The 19,589-nt window shown below is 44.0% G+C and overlaps 1 protein-coding gene across 1 annotated transcript in view; it reads right to left on the bottom strand.

Moving 5' to 3' along the window:
* The window catches only part of LOC310867033 (low-density lipoprotein receptor-related protein 1B-like), a gene marked incomplete at its 5' end in the record, with an annotated part of 569,593 nt that overhangs the window by 288,509 nt on the left and 261,495 nt on the right, over window positions 1-19,589 (bottom strand). The window contains 2 exon segments of the mRNA XM_083776826.1: window positions 12,244-12,488; window positions 14,304-14,468. Of these exon segments, the coding sequence (XP_083632952.1) occupies window positions 12,244-12,488; window positions 14,304-14,468 (410 nt within the window).

Here is a 19,589-nt window from a genome sequence, read left to right as displayed (position 1 = left end):
AGCCTATCTCCTGTTTCTGTAGCCATGAGGCCCATAGGGCAGGAGCCTATCTCCTGTTTCTGTAGCCATGAGGCCCATAGGGCAGGAGCCTATCTCCTGTTTCTGTAGCCATGAGGCCCATAGGGGCAGGAGCCTATCTCCTGTTTCTGTAGCCATGAGGCGCATAGGGGCAGGAGCCTATCTCCTGTTTCTGTAGCCATGAGGCCCATAGGGGCAGGAGCCTATCTCCTGTTTCTGTAGCCATGAGGCCCATAGGCAGGGGTTAAAGCCAAAAAAAATCCCAAGACTGAAATTTTTTAGACCACTTTTCAAACCATGTGGCGAACCCCCCACATTTGCACCGATCTACCCCTGTCCTAGACAGCGATAAAATAAATAAATACAAATGAATCATAAATGAATACCATGGCGCGCGCAGCGCACACCAAATTTTGGGGTTGTAAAATTATGTTTTCCCAAAGTTGCCTTTACCGAATGTGTGTCAATCCATGCTTCATTTTATAGAAGCAGCTTTTGAAGTTATGTTGTATTATATTGCTAGTCCGGCCAATCAATAAATACTCTGAAATGACTGTAGGGCTTGCCTTTACAGCCACATGGTGCATAGCAACAGTGTGTTAAAGTAAAAAAGAAAACCCAGAGGAAGACACTTATAGGCATGTAGCCTTCAGTAGTCCATTATGCACCTGCATTATAAGGTTGCAAGTGAGAACAAAAGTCAATTACAAGAGAACCCATTGGTTTTGGCAACTAAAATGGGACAGTGGGATAGGTGGGCAGTGGGCACTATATGCAGCTCCATCTCACTGAATTAGAATATTTTGTAAAAGTACATTTTCTTCTGTAATAAAATTAAAAAATTGAAACTTTCATATATTCTTATTTCATTGTGCATAAAGTGTACTTCAAGTACTTCAAACATGTCTTGTTTTAATCTTGATGATTCAGATCAGGCCAGTTGGCTGGTCAGTTAAGCACAGTAATACCATGGTCAGTACACCAGTTACTAGTAGTTTTGGCTCTGTAGGCAGGTGCCAAATCTAGCTGGAATTTTGGAAAGGAAAATTTGCATCTCCATGAAGCTTGTCAACATACTGAAGCTAAAAATATCTGTTGAAACCATTGTTAAGTTTTCACTGTCAGTGGACCAACACCATGCAGATACCATGGCCTAAATCAGCACTGTGTTTTGTCATGTCCAGAGTCTCAACACAACCATCTATTATGATATTTTACAGCACTGTGTACATTGACAAGCTTTATGTTGATGGTGATTTTCCTTTTCCAGCAGCACTTGGCACCTGCCCACAGTGCCAAAACTACTAGTAACTGGTGTAATGACCATGGTATTACTGTGCTTAACTGACCAGCCAACTGGCCTGACCTGAACCCCACATTGAATCTAGGTTGTATTGTCAAGAGGAAGGTGTGAGACATGAGACTGAACAATCCAAATTAATTTACGGCTATTATCAAAGCAAACCTGGGTTTCCATAACACCTCAACAGTGCTACTGGCTGATCACCTCCATGCCACGCCCCATTGATGAGACCAAGTATTAACTGTATACTTTTCAGATGGTCGATATTTCTCGTAAAATATTCTAATTCATTGAGATATTTTTATGAGCTGTATGCCATAATCATCAAGATTAAAACAAAAAAAGGTTTTAAATACTTCACTTTATGCACAATGAATTGAGAAAAAGTATATGAAAGTTTCACTTTTTGAATTATATTACAGAAGAAAATCAACTTTTACAAAATATTCTAATTCAGTGAGATGGAGCTGTATTTCCCAGCAACATCTGGGCACTTTGGCTATTTAGTAATAGTATAGTTATAGTAATTATATTTGAAAACGAATGTGCATGGTACATTTATGTCTACATTCATTAGCCTCTGTGTAGTTTATCACTGTCTTCCCTGTGAGTTCCATTCAATATTATAAAATCAGTATTCATATTCAGTAGAGTTGAGCAGGAGAATGTAGAGGCTGGCAGACAGGACAAGGACCGATGCACGCAGCTAACGGCTACTAGGCTAGTAGCCACTAGCCAGCTGGAGCCTGGAGAGTGCTGCTTGTTATACCAACAACGAGGCAAGCAATACACATTTGCGTTGAAAATAAATCCTCCACAGTATCACTGCACTAAGCTAATTTAAAGGAAACCCTCTGACTGTTCTGGCCTGGGTAGAGGGAAATATGAACGCATTTAGGCTCTCTCTGTCAGCAGCGCAGGAGCAGTGGAGCGCCGTGCTCTCTCTCTGAGCGCAGAGAGTGGGGAGTGGGAGGGGCGAGCGCGCACACTATCGTCTTAAAGAGACAGGCTGCATTTTCACGGATTTGGACATCATATCGCTACATTATACACATACTCCCGTCTCCCCCTTAATTTCTTTTTTTTTGCGAATCTGCGCTGATCTCATAAAAGACCTATGAAATCCTCAGGACGGAAATCCGTCCCCAGGACGGAGAACTTTAAGCCCTGCCCATAGGGCAGGAGACTATCTCCTGTTTCTGTAGCCATGAGGCCCATAGGGGCAGGAGACTATCTCCTGTTTCTGTAGCCATGAGGCCCATAGGGGCAGGAGCCTATCTCCTGTTTCTGTAGCCATGAGGTCCATAGGGGCAGGAGCCTATCTCCTGTTTCTGTAGCCATGAGGCCCATAGGACAGGAGCCTATCTCCTGTTTCTGTAGCCATGAGGCCCATAGGGGCAGGAGCCTATCTCCTGTTTCTGTAGCCATGAGGCCCATAGGGGCAGGAGCCTATCTCCTGTTTCTGTAGCCATGAGGCCCATAGGACAGGAGCCTATCTCCTGTTTCTGTAGTCATGAGGCCCATAGGACAGGAGCCTATCTCCTGTTTCTGTAGCCATGAGGCCCATAGGGGCAGGAGCCTATCTCCTGTTTCTGTAGCGTGAGGCAGCTTGATGTACAAGTACACCCCCTGGACATGACGCTAGTATGTCGCAGGGACTTACCCCCCAATCCAACCCTTGATGCTGAGTGTCAAGCAGGGAGGCACTGGGTCCCATTTTTACAGTCTATGGTATGACCCGCCCGGGGATTGAACCCCGACCTCCCAGACTCAGGGCGGACACTCTAACCACAAGGCCACTGAGCTGGTGGTTTTGAATACGTATAACTTTGAGTATTTACTTGAATATATGTTACTTTGTCCATCTCACATGCTCATGGCCAGCAATAACAGGAAGGCCGGGGGCCATTTCTGGACTGTTTAGTTTTCTTAAAAAAGGCTGTGTTCAGCAGCGGGGTGTTTGTGAGGATGTCTCTGCCCTTCATGATGGAAGCAGGCCAGTGGTTTGTGGACCACTTCAAAAAGCAGCACTTCAACCTGGAGGGAGGCCCTGCCCAGACATAGATACTGTAGATACAGTACAGGCATGGCCAGCGGTATAATGCCAGATTGTGCAAGTGAAGCAAAGCAACCAGCAGGTCAGGTTTACATTAGACAACGCCCAAAATAATTAACCCACTTTGACCTGAGATCGGATTCTAAAAAATGTCTTCTACATCCTGACAGTTTTCTGAAAAAGCCATGTTTCTATGTCAGTCGTTCTTCGACTTTTCTAAAATTAGCAGACCTACAAGCTCGTAGCGCGGCACTCGGTGGCGCGCTATGAGCTTGTAGATCTGCTATTTTTTCAATAGCTAAAGCATAACATAATGCTAACACCAAAAACAGTTCCAAGCCCAAAATGGCTTTTAAGCAACTACATTAGGCCACACGAGCCGATGTACAAGCTCACAATGCGTTGCACCAAGTAAATAGATCTGCCATTTAAAAAGAATAATTGTGACCATAGTTTTAGTCACCAGAGATTAGTTTTCATTTAGTTTCCATTCAGTTTTCGCCAGTGAAAAAAGGTAGTCGACGACAAAATGTCATAGTTTTTAGTCGACGAAAACCACACTGGAAGTGAGTTGATCAAATGGAATCCATTTTCGGGTACTGCTTCGTCTATTTCTCGCTCAAATGTTTTCAAAAACATTTGTCAGAGCGATGTTTAGCTGTAAATGACATTGTGTGTGTTTGTTTACAGCATATCATATTGGAAACGGCAGTAAACAAGCTTGTTCAACAGCCATTATTACTTGCATACATTTTTCCTCTGAGAGCAAAACACATTGGAACACAGGTAATTATTTCCAATTTCCTGATACGTTTTTTTTTTTTTTTGATGTCTGGAAGTTTTCCTCCAGGTACAGTAGAGCCTATTTATATTTATTATTTGACATTGCTTTGATTTGAAATATGATTACACTTCCCTCTCTTCCTGTTATTATTCTAATGTAACTGCAATTTCCAAACAAGAACATCACCTCACGCTACACCTGCAGACTTGTGATGTGCCAAATCAAACTGTTGAAGTTGAAGCCGAAAGAGTTGATATTCTTAGCTGTGAATGTATTCGCACCGCTAACTTGACACTCTCTCACACATCGCATACTGTACGCACGACTGAAGTGCATTCATCACACTTTAACAGCATCTATACTAAAAAGTGAGAATATTAGATTGAATAAATTAATGGCTAAGTAAGAAAGAAAGTAAGTAAATAAATACAGTTTAATATGCTTTTTTTGCTTGTAGGTCTGCTATTCTTTTTTTTTATCGAAGAACGACTGACATTTTTAGAATCTGATCTCAGGACAGAATGGGTTAATCAGACCAGTGTGTGTCCAGTGGAAACCTCGTATGAATCTGATCTCAGGTCAGAATGGGTTAATGTTATGGTCTTTTGTTTGCTTTGTTTTGAATGATGTCTTGTGTCTTCACAATTAGCAGTTGATGAATTAGCTTCCTAGAGGAGAGGGGGAAGTCTGGAGCTCTCTGGTGGAGCTGTTGCCCCCGCGACCCGACTACAGATTGCCGTTGAAGATGGATGGATGATGGATGGATCAACATTGACCTGTTATCTCTCCATTTGTACCACATACGAATACAGCATGGAACTGTGGACCGAAAACAGGTGATCCAACGATAACAAAATATGAAACGTTTTGGGTCTGAGAGGCTGAATCTCATCGAATGGTGGGCCGTGGCTCAAATGACGAATATATAATGGGGACCTTGATAGGATAAAAGGTTGAAAAACACCGTAGTAGCGTTCACTCTGAGCCATTGTTCGTGGCCACGTAGAAACACTGGGGTCATGCAGGCACAGCAGAGACTCATCTCTCCGAGAGTGAAAGCGAATAAATCGACTGCTATAGTTGTTTGAAGACTGTGACACGTGCCAAAGTCCTGTCACTTTATTACAAGTGTGTAAGTGTGTTTTTAAGTTCCATGGGGGATTGAGGGGAAAAAAAAGAAAAAAAACTAAATTACTTTCAAGCTAGTAGACTGGAACTCAACTATGCTTTTTATGGCAGCTCCGATAAACTAGGCGCAGCTGCTGGACATGAGACTAATTAATTAGAGCAAATTAGAGCGACGGAGAGAGTGACAGAGAGAGAGAGGAGTGTGTGTGAGAGCCACGAGATAGAAAACCCATTGGACTACTGAACCAAAATTATAAAACAGCAAAAGGAAAACTACCTGACACATTGGAAAGAAGCAACACAAAAGCAGAGTGAACTAGAATGCTCTATCTGGCCGTAAACAGAGAATACGCAGAGGCAGAATACCTGAGCACCGTGACCGACCCAAAACAAAGAAAAATCTTAACTAGGTACAGACTCAGTGAGCACAGTCTCGCGATGGAGAAAGGCCGTCATAGGCAGACCTGTATCCCGAGAGAAGACAGACTATGCACCCACTGCACACAGAATGAAGTGGAAACCGAGCCACGACCATCTGTCCATTGTACCAAGACATCAGAGACACATACTTCCCACAGATCACAACCACACACTGAGATTTTGAAAACATGACCAATGACAAAAAACTCCCATATCTGCTGGGCAAAGTATACAACAATGTGCAAAAACAGCAGCGAGATTCGTGAGTTGCTGTGATAGGAGAAGGATATCAAACACTATACCTGCATCCAGTGACCGTGGTACATAGAAATTGATAGAAATCGGATCACCCACTTCGGTCTGAGTTTGAACTGTTGCCCTCAGGTCGTCGGCTGAGGGTGCCAACTACAAAGACTAATCGGTTCAAACTATCCTTTGTCCCGGCTGCTATTCAAATGCTGAACAGCAGATAGCACTTTATTCTGGCCCCTTTGCACATACTGCCCACTAATGCACTTTAGCTGACTTTGCTACTGTTGAATGTCATGAATTCTCTGTCTCCAGTGCCCTGTTCTTAGATCTTAGTCCTGTATTGAATGTTGTTGTGGTGTGTATTTTTTTTTTTTACTACGATCCGGCTGCAAACCAATTCCCCGCAAGGGACAATAAAGCTAACCTTGATCCTTGAACCTATTGAAGATTCTGACTTTCAAATGTACATCATTTTATAGTTTTGATTGGATTGCTGTAATGTTGTGTTGTGCTTTCTGATGCCAATAAAGCCCTTTGAATTGAAGTGTGTGTACGTGTGTGCGCGTCAATTTAACAAAGGTGCAGACGATCAGAAATCAGCAGAGAGTGATCGACGTTTGCGTTTCCGAGGCTACTCGGTTAGTACAGCAACATAGCTCCTGGAGGCTGGGGGAACGCGTGAAGCTTATTATAAATACAGTTATTATATATTTTTTGCCGTGCGGTGGTGGTCCGTGGCGCGTGTCATTGCAATCACAAAAACACATTTCAGTCCAAGGCGTTAATATCATAGCATTAATCACAATATAAGAAAACTCGTGGCTTCTTTTTAATTCATTTTCTCTTCAATAGTGGCGCTGCGGCGCAAGCCATATGGCTGGGCTCTCTTTGACGCTATATAGCGAGGGCTAGCGCCAAAGCAATTAGCATTTGTAACTAGCCCATTCTGACCTGAGATCAGATTCATACGAGGTTTCCACTGGGACACACACTGGTCTGATGAACCCATTCTGACCTGAGATCAGATTTTTAAAATGTCAGTCGTTCTTCGATTTTTCAAAAATAGCAGACCTACAAGCTCGTATCGCGCCACTCGGTGGCGCGATATGAGCTTGTAGATCTGCTATTTTTCAATAGCTAAAGCATAACATGATGCTGACACCAAAATGGGTGCCCGTTCAGAATGGGTTAAAGGACCTTTATGGGAACTGTCTCCATCACAACACAGGCGCACGCACGCATTATTATTTATGTTTGTGTTCGTAAGCCAATAAATAGTGACCGGCGGACGGTAGGCTGATCAAATTATTGTCTCAGGAATGTGACAAAACCATGTGTGTGTGTGTGCGTGCGTGCGTGTGTGTGTTCTCAGCTAGGGAACACACGCGCGGGTATTTGGGCACGCTTGCTCGGAGGGTGGCGGGGATTTGCAGAACTTGGCAGTGGTGACGGAGACCGAAAGCGTAGACCAGGTGGTCTATTCACCAACATAGACCAATTAACGCCATTATTTAATTTTGTCAGATGTGCATTACAATTAGGAATCCCCCTTTGAATTAATCCATTGATAGGAGGTGGAAAAGAAATGCTGAATGAAGACAGATTTCACGCTGTTAAAGTCTTGGCAGGATTGCCTTTGTGTGCACGCTAATCTGCATATCAAATGGAAACTGGTTAACCCATTTTGGGCGGGGAAAACCCCTTTTGGTGTTAGCGTGATGTTATGCTTTAGCTATTGGAAAAACAGCAGATCGACAAGCTCGTAGCGCGCCACCGAGTGGCGCGCTACGAGCTTGTAGGTCTGCTATTTTTTGAAAAAATCGAAGAACGACTGGCATAGAAACATAGCTTTTTCAGAAAACTGTCAGGATGTAGAAGACATTTTTTTAGAATCTGATCTCAGGTCAAAACGCGTTAATAATTATGAGTGTGGGCCTTCTGTTTAGGCACGATTATCTGCAAACTGTATCTTTTTTGGGGTTTTCTTTTTTTTTCCATGAACAGATTGTTGGTCTATTCTCTGAGAGATGAGATGAACCGTTGAGATGAGATGAAGGCTGGTTGGGCTTCAGAACATGTTTCAACTGAAGAGATGTCGCATTTGTTGGAGGTGTTGTTTTAACCCATTCTGGGCGGGGACCCCCTTTTGGTGTTTTAAAAATTATTTTAAACTTTATCTATTGGAGAAAATAGCAGATCTACAAGCGCATAGCACTCAGTGCCGCGCTATGGGCTATGAGCTTGTAGATCTGCTGTTTTTGAAAAAATCGTTAAAGCGTGGCGCAATTAAATCTTTGAATATATTCAAAAGGAACGTTTTAACTCGGCGGCCATACTATGTATTTTTGAGGGTTCTTTGACATGAACATGTTTGAGAAACATGTTTTTTTTCTTTTCAGAAAACTGTCAGGATTTAGAAGGCCTTTTGTAAAATCTAGGTCAAAATGGGTTAACCCATTTTGGTGTCAGCATCATGTTATGCTTTAAGCTATTGAAAAATAGCAGATCTACAAGCTCATAGCGCGCCACCGAGTGGCACGAGCTTGTAGGTCTGCTATTTTTGAAAAAATCGAAGAACGACTGACATAGAAACATAGCTTTTTCAGAAATGTCAGGATGTAGAAGACATTTTTTTTTTTGAATCTGATCTCAGGTCAAAATGGGTTAACACATTCTGAACGGGCACCCATTTTGGTGTCAGCATCATGTTATGCTTTAGCTATTGAAAAATAGCAGATCTACAAGCTCATAGCGCGCCACCGAGTGGCGCGCTATGAGCTTGTAGGTCTGCTATTTTTGAAAAATCGAAGAGCGACTGACATTTTTTAGAATCTGATCTCAGGTCAGAATGGGTTCATCAGACCAGTGTGTGTCCAGTGGAAACCTCGTATGAATCTGATCTCAGGTCAGAATGGGTTAATGAATAAACCAAAGCCAGGGTTAGAAGCCCTTCTTCATAAACTACACTGACTCCCATGTAGATCATGGATCTTCATGCACCGCCAACCACTCTGATCACTGGACAACATGTCCGCTCACAATTCACAATGGAAATACTAATCGGCTACCTGCTGCTCTTATACTCAGCCAAGGACATGGACAGGGTTCTTCACTGTTGATCTACAATGTTGATCTCACAACGCGGCGCGCTGCGACGCGTTGTGAGCTTGTAGATCTGCTATTTTCACCATGCAACCAAGAGTAAAATGACTTATACTGGATCTCTTGTCCACTATAGTCCCTTCCTAACATTTTAGCCTAGTTATTATTTGTTGCCGAAATTGTCAATATATTTAGTCTTATAGTTGTAGTCATCGTAGCTTAGTTTTCATGTAGTTTCCATTTAGTTTTCCTCAGTGGAAAAAGGTATTCGACGAACATTGTTCGTCCTAGTTATAGTCCACGAAATCAACACTGATTTCATAGATGGCTTCATAGACTTGTTTGACCGCACTATACCTGCCTAGTGGTCCCTGTTGAAGACCCATGATAAAGAGACAGTTATCATTATTAATATTATAATTTCATGCTGTATTGATTGATTGAATGTTATGTTTAGATTTCTGTGTGCAGACCGATGGGAGTCAAAGCATGCATGTATTAAACCATTCTGAACGGGCACCCATGATGGTGTTAGCATCATGTTATGCTTTAGCTATTTAAAAATAGCAGATCTACAAGCTCATAGCGCGCCACCGAGTGGCGCGCTACGAGCTTGTAGGTCTGCTATTTTTGAAAAATCGAAGAGCGACTGACATTTTTTAGAATCTGATCTCAGGTCAGAATGGGTTAATCAGACCAGTGTGTGTGTCCCAGTGGAAACCTACGTATGAATCTGATCTCAGGTCAGAATGGGTTAATTATGGGATCAATGAACAGGGATCACAGGGTTGCTTCCAGCAACACTGGAGGCGATGTTAGCATGACTTTAATTGATCAGGGCTCTGATGGAGTGTAAATGGGTGGAGGCTATGTCTGGGCTGCTGTTGTCTGATTATTGTTTACCGTTTATATATGTCTGCTGTGTATCTATGGACAGTTTTTTTCTCTGAAATAAAGTGCATCATCACTACAGGGAATTTGTCTATTCGTTTTGGAAAATAAGTTTCTCTCATTGATATGAACCAATTAGGCTGATTTGGGTAGTGGGAAAAGTAGAAAAAAAAAACCCACACATGCAGTGACAGCTAATGATAGTTAATGCAAGCTAATTCCCCACATGAGCACCCTACACACTCCACCCTACACACTCACTCCCTCCACACTCCACACTCCCTCCACCCTCCCTCCACCCTCCCTCCACCCTCCCTCCACACCCCCTCCACCCTCCCTCCACACCCCCTCCACCCTCCCTCCACCCTCCCTCCACACCCCCTCCACCCTCCCTCAGACACCTGCTCGTTGTCAGCGTGCCCCCCCTGGCGCGCCGTGGTGATTGACGGTGCCGACGAGGCGGCCAGAGCCACAGAGCTGAAATTAATTCCATTATGCTCGTCTCGTTCTGTCTCTTCCGACGTGTGCCACGTACACGTACAGGACAGCCTGTTTTACCCTCACCAACAACACTGCTGCATCCTCACTCCTCACACACACACAATATCATCCTGTGGTGTTCAGGTAGCCTAGAATGTATTATAAACTATAGGGTTCCGAACGACTCGTGCATTTGGCGATGTCACGGCCATTTGCCGTCGATGCGTCGATCGATTTTTCTTTCTCTTTGTTTGTTGTTGTTTTTTTTTGCTGCACATCAGTTGACACTCGATAGGAGAGAGCGCAACAGTGCATTGACTGCAGCTGACTGTGCATTCTGACCTGAGATCAGATTCATACGAGGTTTCCACTGGGACACACACTGGTCTGATTAACCCATTCTGACCCGAGATCAGATTGTAAAAATGTCAGTCGTTCTTCGATTTTTCAAAAATGGCAGACCTACAAGCTCGTAGCGCGCCACTCGGTGGCGCGCTATGAGCTTGTAGATCTGCTATTTTTCAATAGCTAAAGCATAACATGATGCCGACACCAAAATGGGTGCCCGGTCAGAATGGGTTAGAATTTGAATCAAAGCCAGAATAAAAAAAAAAACACTTTATGTGCTTATTAAACAACGGAACCGTTGTTTAATCCGTATAGGCTATACACAACAGTAGGATTCACTAGCCTGGTGTATAAAGCCAGGCCAATCTGGAATTGAAAATATAAAAATTATAATAATAATAATCCACGCAGTGATAATAATAGTCTGGCTGGCTATGCGAGGCGAACTCTTCTTGTGCCCCAAGGTTTTAAAATAAGTTAGCTTTTTGGTTTGTTTGTCATTGTGTTGTTGTCATTTTTAGAGTCATTTCTATGAATGCAGTCTTTTCACAGAGACGTGCTATAGATAAAGATAAAGTCTATTCCAAGTAATTGACCAGGACTCTTACATGAATAATGTTTTGTCTGTCTAATGCACCTTCCACATTTCCAGTGAGTCTGGTTTAAGGCTAATGACGTCGTCAAACAATGCATTTTTAACAGACCATTAGACTGTCACCCACTGGTTGCAGTTCCTAGTTTCTAGCGCAATACATTTGAGATGTAATTTCAGTTGTTGTGGCTAAAAGAAGACTCCAGCTTTGCTGGACACTGCCACAGAGCTAAAAGACCAGGTCATTTCGGATATTCTTCTGTGGAGACTACCCTAGTGCCCATCAGGAGGAACAAGACCTCTCACATTTCCAGATGTTCTGAGTGGCGAGTGGCGTGCACAGACATTTAGAGGGGCAGGTGCTCAAGTGAAAAAAGGGCACCTTTTGCAGCGCATTTTGGGGCGGGAACCCATTTTGGTGCTTTAGCTATTGAAAAATAGCAGATCTACAAGCTCGTAGCGCGCCACCGAGTGGCGCGCTACGAGCTTGTAGGTCTGCTATTTATTTTAATCGAAGAACCACTGACATAGAAACATAGCTTTAGATTGGGGGGCCTAAATAATATAGTATAAGCGTTTTTTTATCAAGATTTGATCAATGTCACCACATGGTCCACACACTACAAATTAGGGGATTTTTTTTATTTTTTTTTTAGCACATTGCCAAAAGAGCAGGGGGTGCTCTAGCACCCCCTAGTGTCTATCTGTGCACGCCACTGCAGGACTGACTGTGAGTGAACTTGGTGTGGCGATGACCAACAGAGACCAGTGGAAGCAGCTTTTGTGTCGCAGATCTCGAGGGCACTCGAAGGACGACGACGACGACATTTGAGATAGAATCATTATCACCTGCGTTAGTTAGTTCGTACCTTGGGGCTGCCGGCTGGGGTGGAAGATCTGCAGGTCGAAGGGCTGGGCGCTGGTCTTCTGGATGACGGTGACGTTGTGGCCGGTCCACTTGTTGGCCCGGGCCAGCGTGTTGGTCCTCCAGTCGGTCCAGTACACGCTGCCCCCGAACAGGGACACGGCGAACGGGTGCGACAGGTACTCGTGTCCCCGCAGGATCTCGATGACGCCGCTGCCGTCGTAGAGCGCCGAGAAGATGGCGTCGGAGCTGTGGGTGGGTGAGAGATGGCGGGAGAGACGTCGATTAGGTGTAGCCTATAGGGCTGTGAATCTTTGGGTGTCCCACGATTCGATTCGATTCCGGTTCTTGGGGTCACGATTCGATTCAAAATCGATTTTTTTTTAAATTCAAAATCGATTCTCTATAAACTATTCTCTATTCTAATCTAATCTAATCTACTCCAGCCAACTGAAGTGATTAACTTGAAAATGACTGAAGACATGATGTTTACTGTAAGGGTGAGGGTTAGGGTGAGCTTACATTTCATATTATAAACACCATGTAGTGAAAACTCCTGTAACTAACCAGAAATAGAAATAAAAAGATAGAAAAAAAAATAAAAGAATAATAATAATAAAAAATAAAATAAAAAAAAATGATTTTTGGAAATTATGAATCGATTTTGAATCGTTCATAACGAGAATCGCGATTCTAATTCGAATCGCGGGCCCCAAAAGGCGGCCCGCGGGCCATTTGCGGCCCACGGAGCTCCCCCTTGTGGCCCCTGGAAGAATTTTGAGCATGTCAAACTGGGTATCCTTTTCAAAATGGGGTCTTGGCCCTGAAAATTAATGTTCAGGGCAATACCTTGACCTTGCACGTGCCGACTCGGCCCCCAGCCTGGTACCCTAGTCAAAATATGGCCCTTGAGGACAATTAGGGGGAACCCTGCGACTAGAGTTTTACAATTTAGGCATCCTCAGTAATGATCATCATAAATGTGGTAAAAGTTTTGTCTACTCGGTCTGTGTCTCAAGAGGAGGAGCTGTCGACAGTTCAGAAAACCGGCCTACATGGAAGCCATTCTTTTCTTGTTAAAGGACCACTTCACCACTTTTCAACCTATCTTCATTTAATAGCTCCTCACTAATAATCATGACAAAATGGCCCGATTTTTTTCCTACTCAGTCTGTGTCTCATAGGACGGCTGTGGGCAGTTCAGAAACCGTCTTCCAGTGACGTCATCATTAGGCAGATTCTTTTTTTAAACAAGATTTTTTTTTACAAAAATGTTTAGATTCTCATTATCGTGAGAACGATACCATTTTCGCATTGCAACTTTTCAGGACTAGAAAGCCTGCGGTTTCTATTAGCTTGTATTCCCCATTGATGATGTCACTGGAGGACGGTTTCTGAACTGCCCACAGCCCTTCTATGAGACACAGACAGAGACGCCATTTCATCATGAGCATTAGTGAGGACCCATTATATGAAACGGGGTCAAAGTCGTCCTTTAACATGGCATGTTAATTCCTGTTGTTTTAGACCCATTAAGATAATGGAGGTCCAATATTTTATTCGCTGAAAACAGAATCCCAGACGACGGAGACAGGAGTGATTTACACTTGGTAATTGAGGCTTAAAAGCGTCTAGCGCTCTGCACACAACATGATAGCTAGACTCCTAATGGCACACCGTGCGTCCACACAACACACATGATAGCTAGCCTCCTAATGGCGCGCCGTGCGTCCACACAACACACAACATGATAGCTAGCCTCCTAATGGCGCGCCGTGCGTCCACACAACACACAACATGATAGCTAGCCTCCTAATGGCGCACCGTGCGTCCACACAACACACAACATGATAGCTAGACTCCTAATGGCGCACCGTGCCTCCACACAACACACATGATAGCTAGCCTCCTAATGGCGCACCGTGCCTCCACACAACACACAACATGATAGCTAGCCTCCTAATGGCGCACCGTGCCTCCACACAACACACAACATGATAGCTAGCCTCCTAATGGCGCACCGTGCGTCCACACAACATGATAGCTAGCCTCCTAATGGCGCACCGTGCGTCGGTCCAGACGATCCTCTTCTCCAGGTGATCCAGCGTGAGTCCGTTCGGCCAGGCTCCGATCTCCATGTCCTTAAACACGATGTGTCGGCCGCCGCCGCTCATCGACGCCGCCTCGATGCGAGGGAACGTGGCGTCCCAGTCCGTCCAGAACAGGATCCTGTAACAAGAACACGAACGGTTAAAAGGTATATTCAGTGATTTCACTTAATTCAAATATCACTTCTTTTTTTGAAGTGGTGCAATCACTTCCTTAAGTGACTATGTGTGTGGGTGGGTGGGTGGGTGGCTGGGTGCGTCTGAGCACGAAAACAGCATGGTTGTTTTTCACCACCTGTGCGCAACCTAACACACACACAAGCACACACGCACATTTTAACTCTACGTATATATGGTGATTTTGGGTGTGCCAGTACAGTACAGTGACTTGTTGTTGTTGCTCGCAGTGGTGGAATATCTTTCGACACGATGACAGACAGATTTTCGTGAAATGGATTTACAAATCAAGACCGGGTGATTCTCCGAAGGTTAGTGAAAAACTCCTGCAGTGAAGCTATTTTGACGACCGTAAACTAAAGCGCTGTAAGTGGCACCGGAAATCGTTTATCATCTTTTCAACAATTTTAAAATGAATCGGACAACAAATGTACAAAAAAATGCATATTATGCAGAGGAAAGGAGACTTGAAAGTATAGCAAATTAATGGTTTACAAACTACGGTAATAAAACAAAGGGGGTCCGTGGCCCAATAGAGATAATTCTGGGGGTCCTTGACATGAAAAAGGTTGAGCACCACTGTCAGAAACATGGGTTTTTCAGATTTATTTATTCATTTAGAAGCCTTTTTTCTTTAATCGACCTCAGTCCAAAATGGCTTTAATGACAACTGTAAAACTTGGATGGAAGAGTAGAACTGTATTACCCCACAATTCATAAAAAATGTAACTCCAAGGGCTGTTATAGACAGACGTCACAATCAATGTTAATATCCAACCACGGACAATCTACCCAGTCATCTCTCGGCCAGTTCTGTCAGCAGCGATCGCATCGACAGACAAGCCAGCACTTAACCCATTCTGACCGGGCACCCATTTTGGTGTCAGCATCATGTTATGCTTTAGCTATTGAAAAATAGCAGATCTACAAGCTCATATCGCGCCACCGAGTGGCGCGATACGAGCTTGTAGGTCTGCTATTTTTGAAAAATCGAAGAACGACTGTGACATTTTTAGAATCTGATCTCAGGTCAGAATGGGTTCATCAGACCAGTGTGTGTCCAGTGGAAACCTTCGTATGAATCTGATCTCGGGTCAGAATGGGATAATTGCGTACATGGCGATGTGGTGTGTAAGCAAAGCCCATAAACACACAGAGCGCGTTCCGTCGGTGTCGAACCGTCGCGATAGAACAGCACCGGGGCGGTCCGGTATAGTGTATAGCGCTCAGAACATCTGTGACATTGGGCTGGGGGAAGGGGAAAAAAAACACAAAAACAGGGGAGGCCATCTGCTTTATTTTTATGACTTTTCACAGCTCAATGAGGCCTGGAAATGAACACGGTCATTGCTCTGACTATCATCGCGTCCCCCCTCCCCCCCTCGGAAAATACGGGCCCCTGACTGTCTCGACTTTGGTCCGCACGAAGTCTGGGGAGGGGGGGAGACGGAAGGGAGCGGAGGGCCTGCACATTTTAACCCGTTCTGACCTGAGATCAGATTCTAAAAAATGTCTTCTACATCCTGACATTTTTCTGAAAAACCCATGTTTCTGTGTCAGTTGGTGCTCAACCCTTTTCATGTCAAGGACCCCCAGAATTATCTCTATTGGGCCACGCTGGACCCCCATCTCAAAATATGTAGTTCCAGGGACCCCCCAAAAGCAAATATTTTAGTTAAAAACGTTCGCTCTGAAATATATATATTCAAAGATTTGCGACACATTTTCACGATTTTTACAAAAAATAGCAGACCTACAAGCTCATAGCGCGCCACTCGGTGGCGCGCTACGACCTTGTAGATCTGCTATTTTTCAATAGCCAAAAGCATATCGTAATGCTATAACACCAAAAAGGGGCTCCCGCCCAGAATGGGTTAAATCACGCACTGACGACATTGAAACGGGGTGTTAGAAAGAAATATCCTTGTCCGGATCAATAGCCTTATTCATTGGATCAGGTCGTAGCCGATCAATGGCTCTGCTCCTTTGAGTGGATTCAAGTAATTAGATTAGAATTATTGCCCGGGAATGGAATTCCGCCTTAACCCATTCTGACCTGAGATCAGATTCATACGAGGTTTCCGCCGGACACACGCTGGTCCTGATGAACCCATTCTGACCTGAGATCAGATTCTAAAAAATGTCAGTCGTTCTTCGATTTTTCAAAAAAATTTTCAATAGCTAAAGCATAACATGATGCCAACACCAAAATGGGTGCCCGGTCAGAATGGGTTAAGGCACCAAAAGCGCCCATTAATCCTACTCTGAACAGCCCATGAAATGCAGTCATCCTCCTAAATGTGAAAGAGTACTATAGGAGGCCGAGAGCAAGAGCAGATTACTCATTTCTTAAAGAGTGCTAAATTAATTATTTTTTTTTAGGAATGTCTGTTTTTTTTTTCCTGCTTTTAATCTGAGGTACACTGTGGACACTGAGTGCAATCATAAGCCCTGGTGGTTGAAAAATGCTCTCATCCTAGTGAGTAACTGTGCTTCATTTAACCACTTAACCCATTCTGAACGGGCACCCATTTTGGTGTCGGCATCATGTTATGCTTTAGCTATTGAAAAATAGCAGATATACAAGCTCATAGCGCGCCACTCGGTGGCGCGCTACGAGCTTGTAGGTCTGCTATTTTTTGAAAAATCGAATAACGACTGACATTTTTTTAGAATCTGATCTCAGGTCAGAATGGGTTCGTCAGACCAGTGTGTGTCCGGCGGAAACCTCGTATGAATCTGATCTCAGGTCAGAATGGGTTAAGCCCTATATAGCCTTCTACAAAGTAATCTACAAAGTAACTAGTAACTAAAGTTTTCAAATAAATGTAGTGGAGCAAAAAGTACAATATTTCCCTCCGAGATGTAGTGGAGTAGAAGTAAAAGTAACTGGAAATACTCCAGTAAGGTTTAAATGTGTCAAAATTGCACAGTGGAGGAAATGTACAGTACATCGTTACGTACTTTACACCAGTGCATTTATCGTATAGGACACAAAAGCACCTAAACCTTTTTACCTATAATGACGAGGGATGCCAGGTTGTAAAAGCGCTTAACAGCATCTGCCATGTAACTATATATATATATATATATATAATATATATATATACCACAAAATGCAACATGAGCAATGTCAATACTTTGCTCTTGATGCCTGCGCTAATTGAAATGCCTGGCAGGTGTTCAAAATGTGCCTGTTCCACAGTCCATTAAGTACAGTAACTACTGTACTAGCCTCGGAGCATGAAGGAGTTCTGTGAGTTCTGTGACTTTTATGAATGACTATAGTTGTTTAGGAGGGCCATTATAGTCCACCACTCCCTGAATGCAGTGCCTGGTACTGGGAGGCTGGTGCAAACGCACATGGTCCTGGGCCTGGTGAGAGCAGGGGTGGACCTGGTGAGACGTAGGAGGAGGGGCCCGGTCAGGAGTCAACCCACAGAGCCTAGAGTCCTTCCCCGTGCCAGAATTTGGATCTCCCAGTATACCGGCAGAGTATAGTTCCGGAGCAACGGATTGTGTGGCCTTGCTCATTCCCTGATGGACTTAATCGAGGGTAGAGCTACTGGGACGTAAGTCGGGATTTGATCGACCCCGGCTGGGGTCGCCTGAGTGAGGGGTATGATGTTGGGAGACCCGAAACCCCGTTGACCTCGGGATACATCACTGAGGATACGTCCCAGGTGCATCCATGCCATGTATTTTTTTTATTTATAGTTGCCTGAAGACCGAGGCCATTTATGATCCACAGAACGAAACTAAACGAAACGGAAATAGGACGGTCTAAGCTCACAACGAGTCGGGGAACGCTTTTGTGAGCTTGTTGGAAAATAAGACAAATCCCTATCTTATATATTAAAACTGTCTTAAGGGAGTTCCCAATGCAGCTACGCCCACATACGGAGTGTGTCGTCTAAACCTCAATGTGTCGTCATGGTCATCAGATGCAAACAAATCAGTCAGCTCCATATTATGGGCACAGGAGGAGGCACGCCAATATGGCATTTACTGATGACATCAAGGACCCGGGCATGAAAGGGTAAAGGACTGACCAGATTTGACTGACAGACTGCCATCGCGTAAATCCCAGGGGGGGGGGGGGGGGGGGGGGGGGGGGGGGGATTTAATAGCACAGGCAGACTCTTCACATACTAGAGCATGTCTGAAATAAGTAAATATGAAATAAATGCCCAAACATGTAGCTATAGGTGTAACGTTAGAGACCACACAAGTGAACCTTTCAAGCCTGTTTTCTCAACTCGCTGTTTCTCTGCAAGACATTACTCTATAAGCCATGTCTCCAAAACTGGTGGGCCAGTTCCAATGGCAGTCCCTCAGACAAATTTGGTCACATGTACAGAGATCTCCATATATTTGGCATATTGCCCCCGGGATGAATGTGATTACATTATTTTGTTATTATGAAATCGTCCACAGACGATCCTCACTGCACGTCTCGGTAGAATAAGCAGATATTATCTCGGGGGATATTAATATTATTGGGAGACTTCCGCGGGGCACGACGACGACGAAGCAAATAAAAAACACAAAACTTATGTTATGCTTTTATTTTCCCAACTTCCTTTGCATGATTGTTTTTCAAGGACGTGTGGGGGGGGGGGGGGGAGATTGGCGGAGAAGCAGCAGAGAGGAGTGTAGTAAAAACAAAAAGAAAGAAGAAAAAATAATAAAATAAAATGAGAACTATATGAGGCGAAGGAGAGGAGAGACAAGGCGAGGTGAGAAGAGCTACGTCACTTGTCACCGTTGAGGCCGAGGACCAGGGGGGGACGTTATCCCATTCTGACCTGAGATCAGATTCTAAAAAAATGTCTTCTAAATCCTGACAGTTTTCTGAAAAAGCTATGTTTCTGTGTCAAGTCGTTCTTCGATTTTTCAAAAAATAGCAGACCTACAAGCTCGTAGCGCGCCACTCGGTGGCGCGCTATGAGCTTGTAGATCTGCTATTTTTCAATAGCTTTAAAGTATAGCATAATTCTGACACCAAAAAGGGGTTCCCGCACAACATGGGTTATTGATGTATTCCATATCTGCAGCCTTAATG

This window comes from Protomyctophum parallelum (assembly GCF_964188405.1).
Source record: "Protomyctophum parallelum genome assembly, chromosome: 11".
Taxonomy (NCBI): domain Eukaryota; kingdom Metazoa; phylum Chordata; class Actinopteri; order Myctophiformes; family Myctophidae; genus Protomyctophum; species Protomyctophum parallelum.
This window is presented reverse-complemented; position numbering and strand designations above follow the sequence as displayed.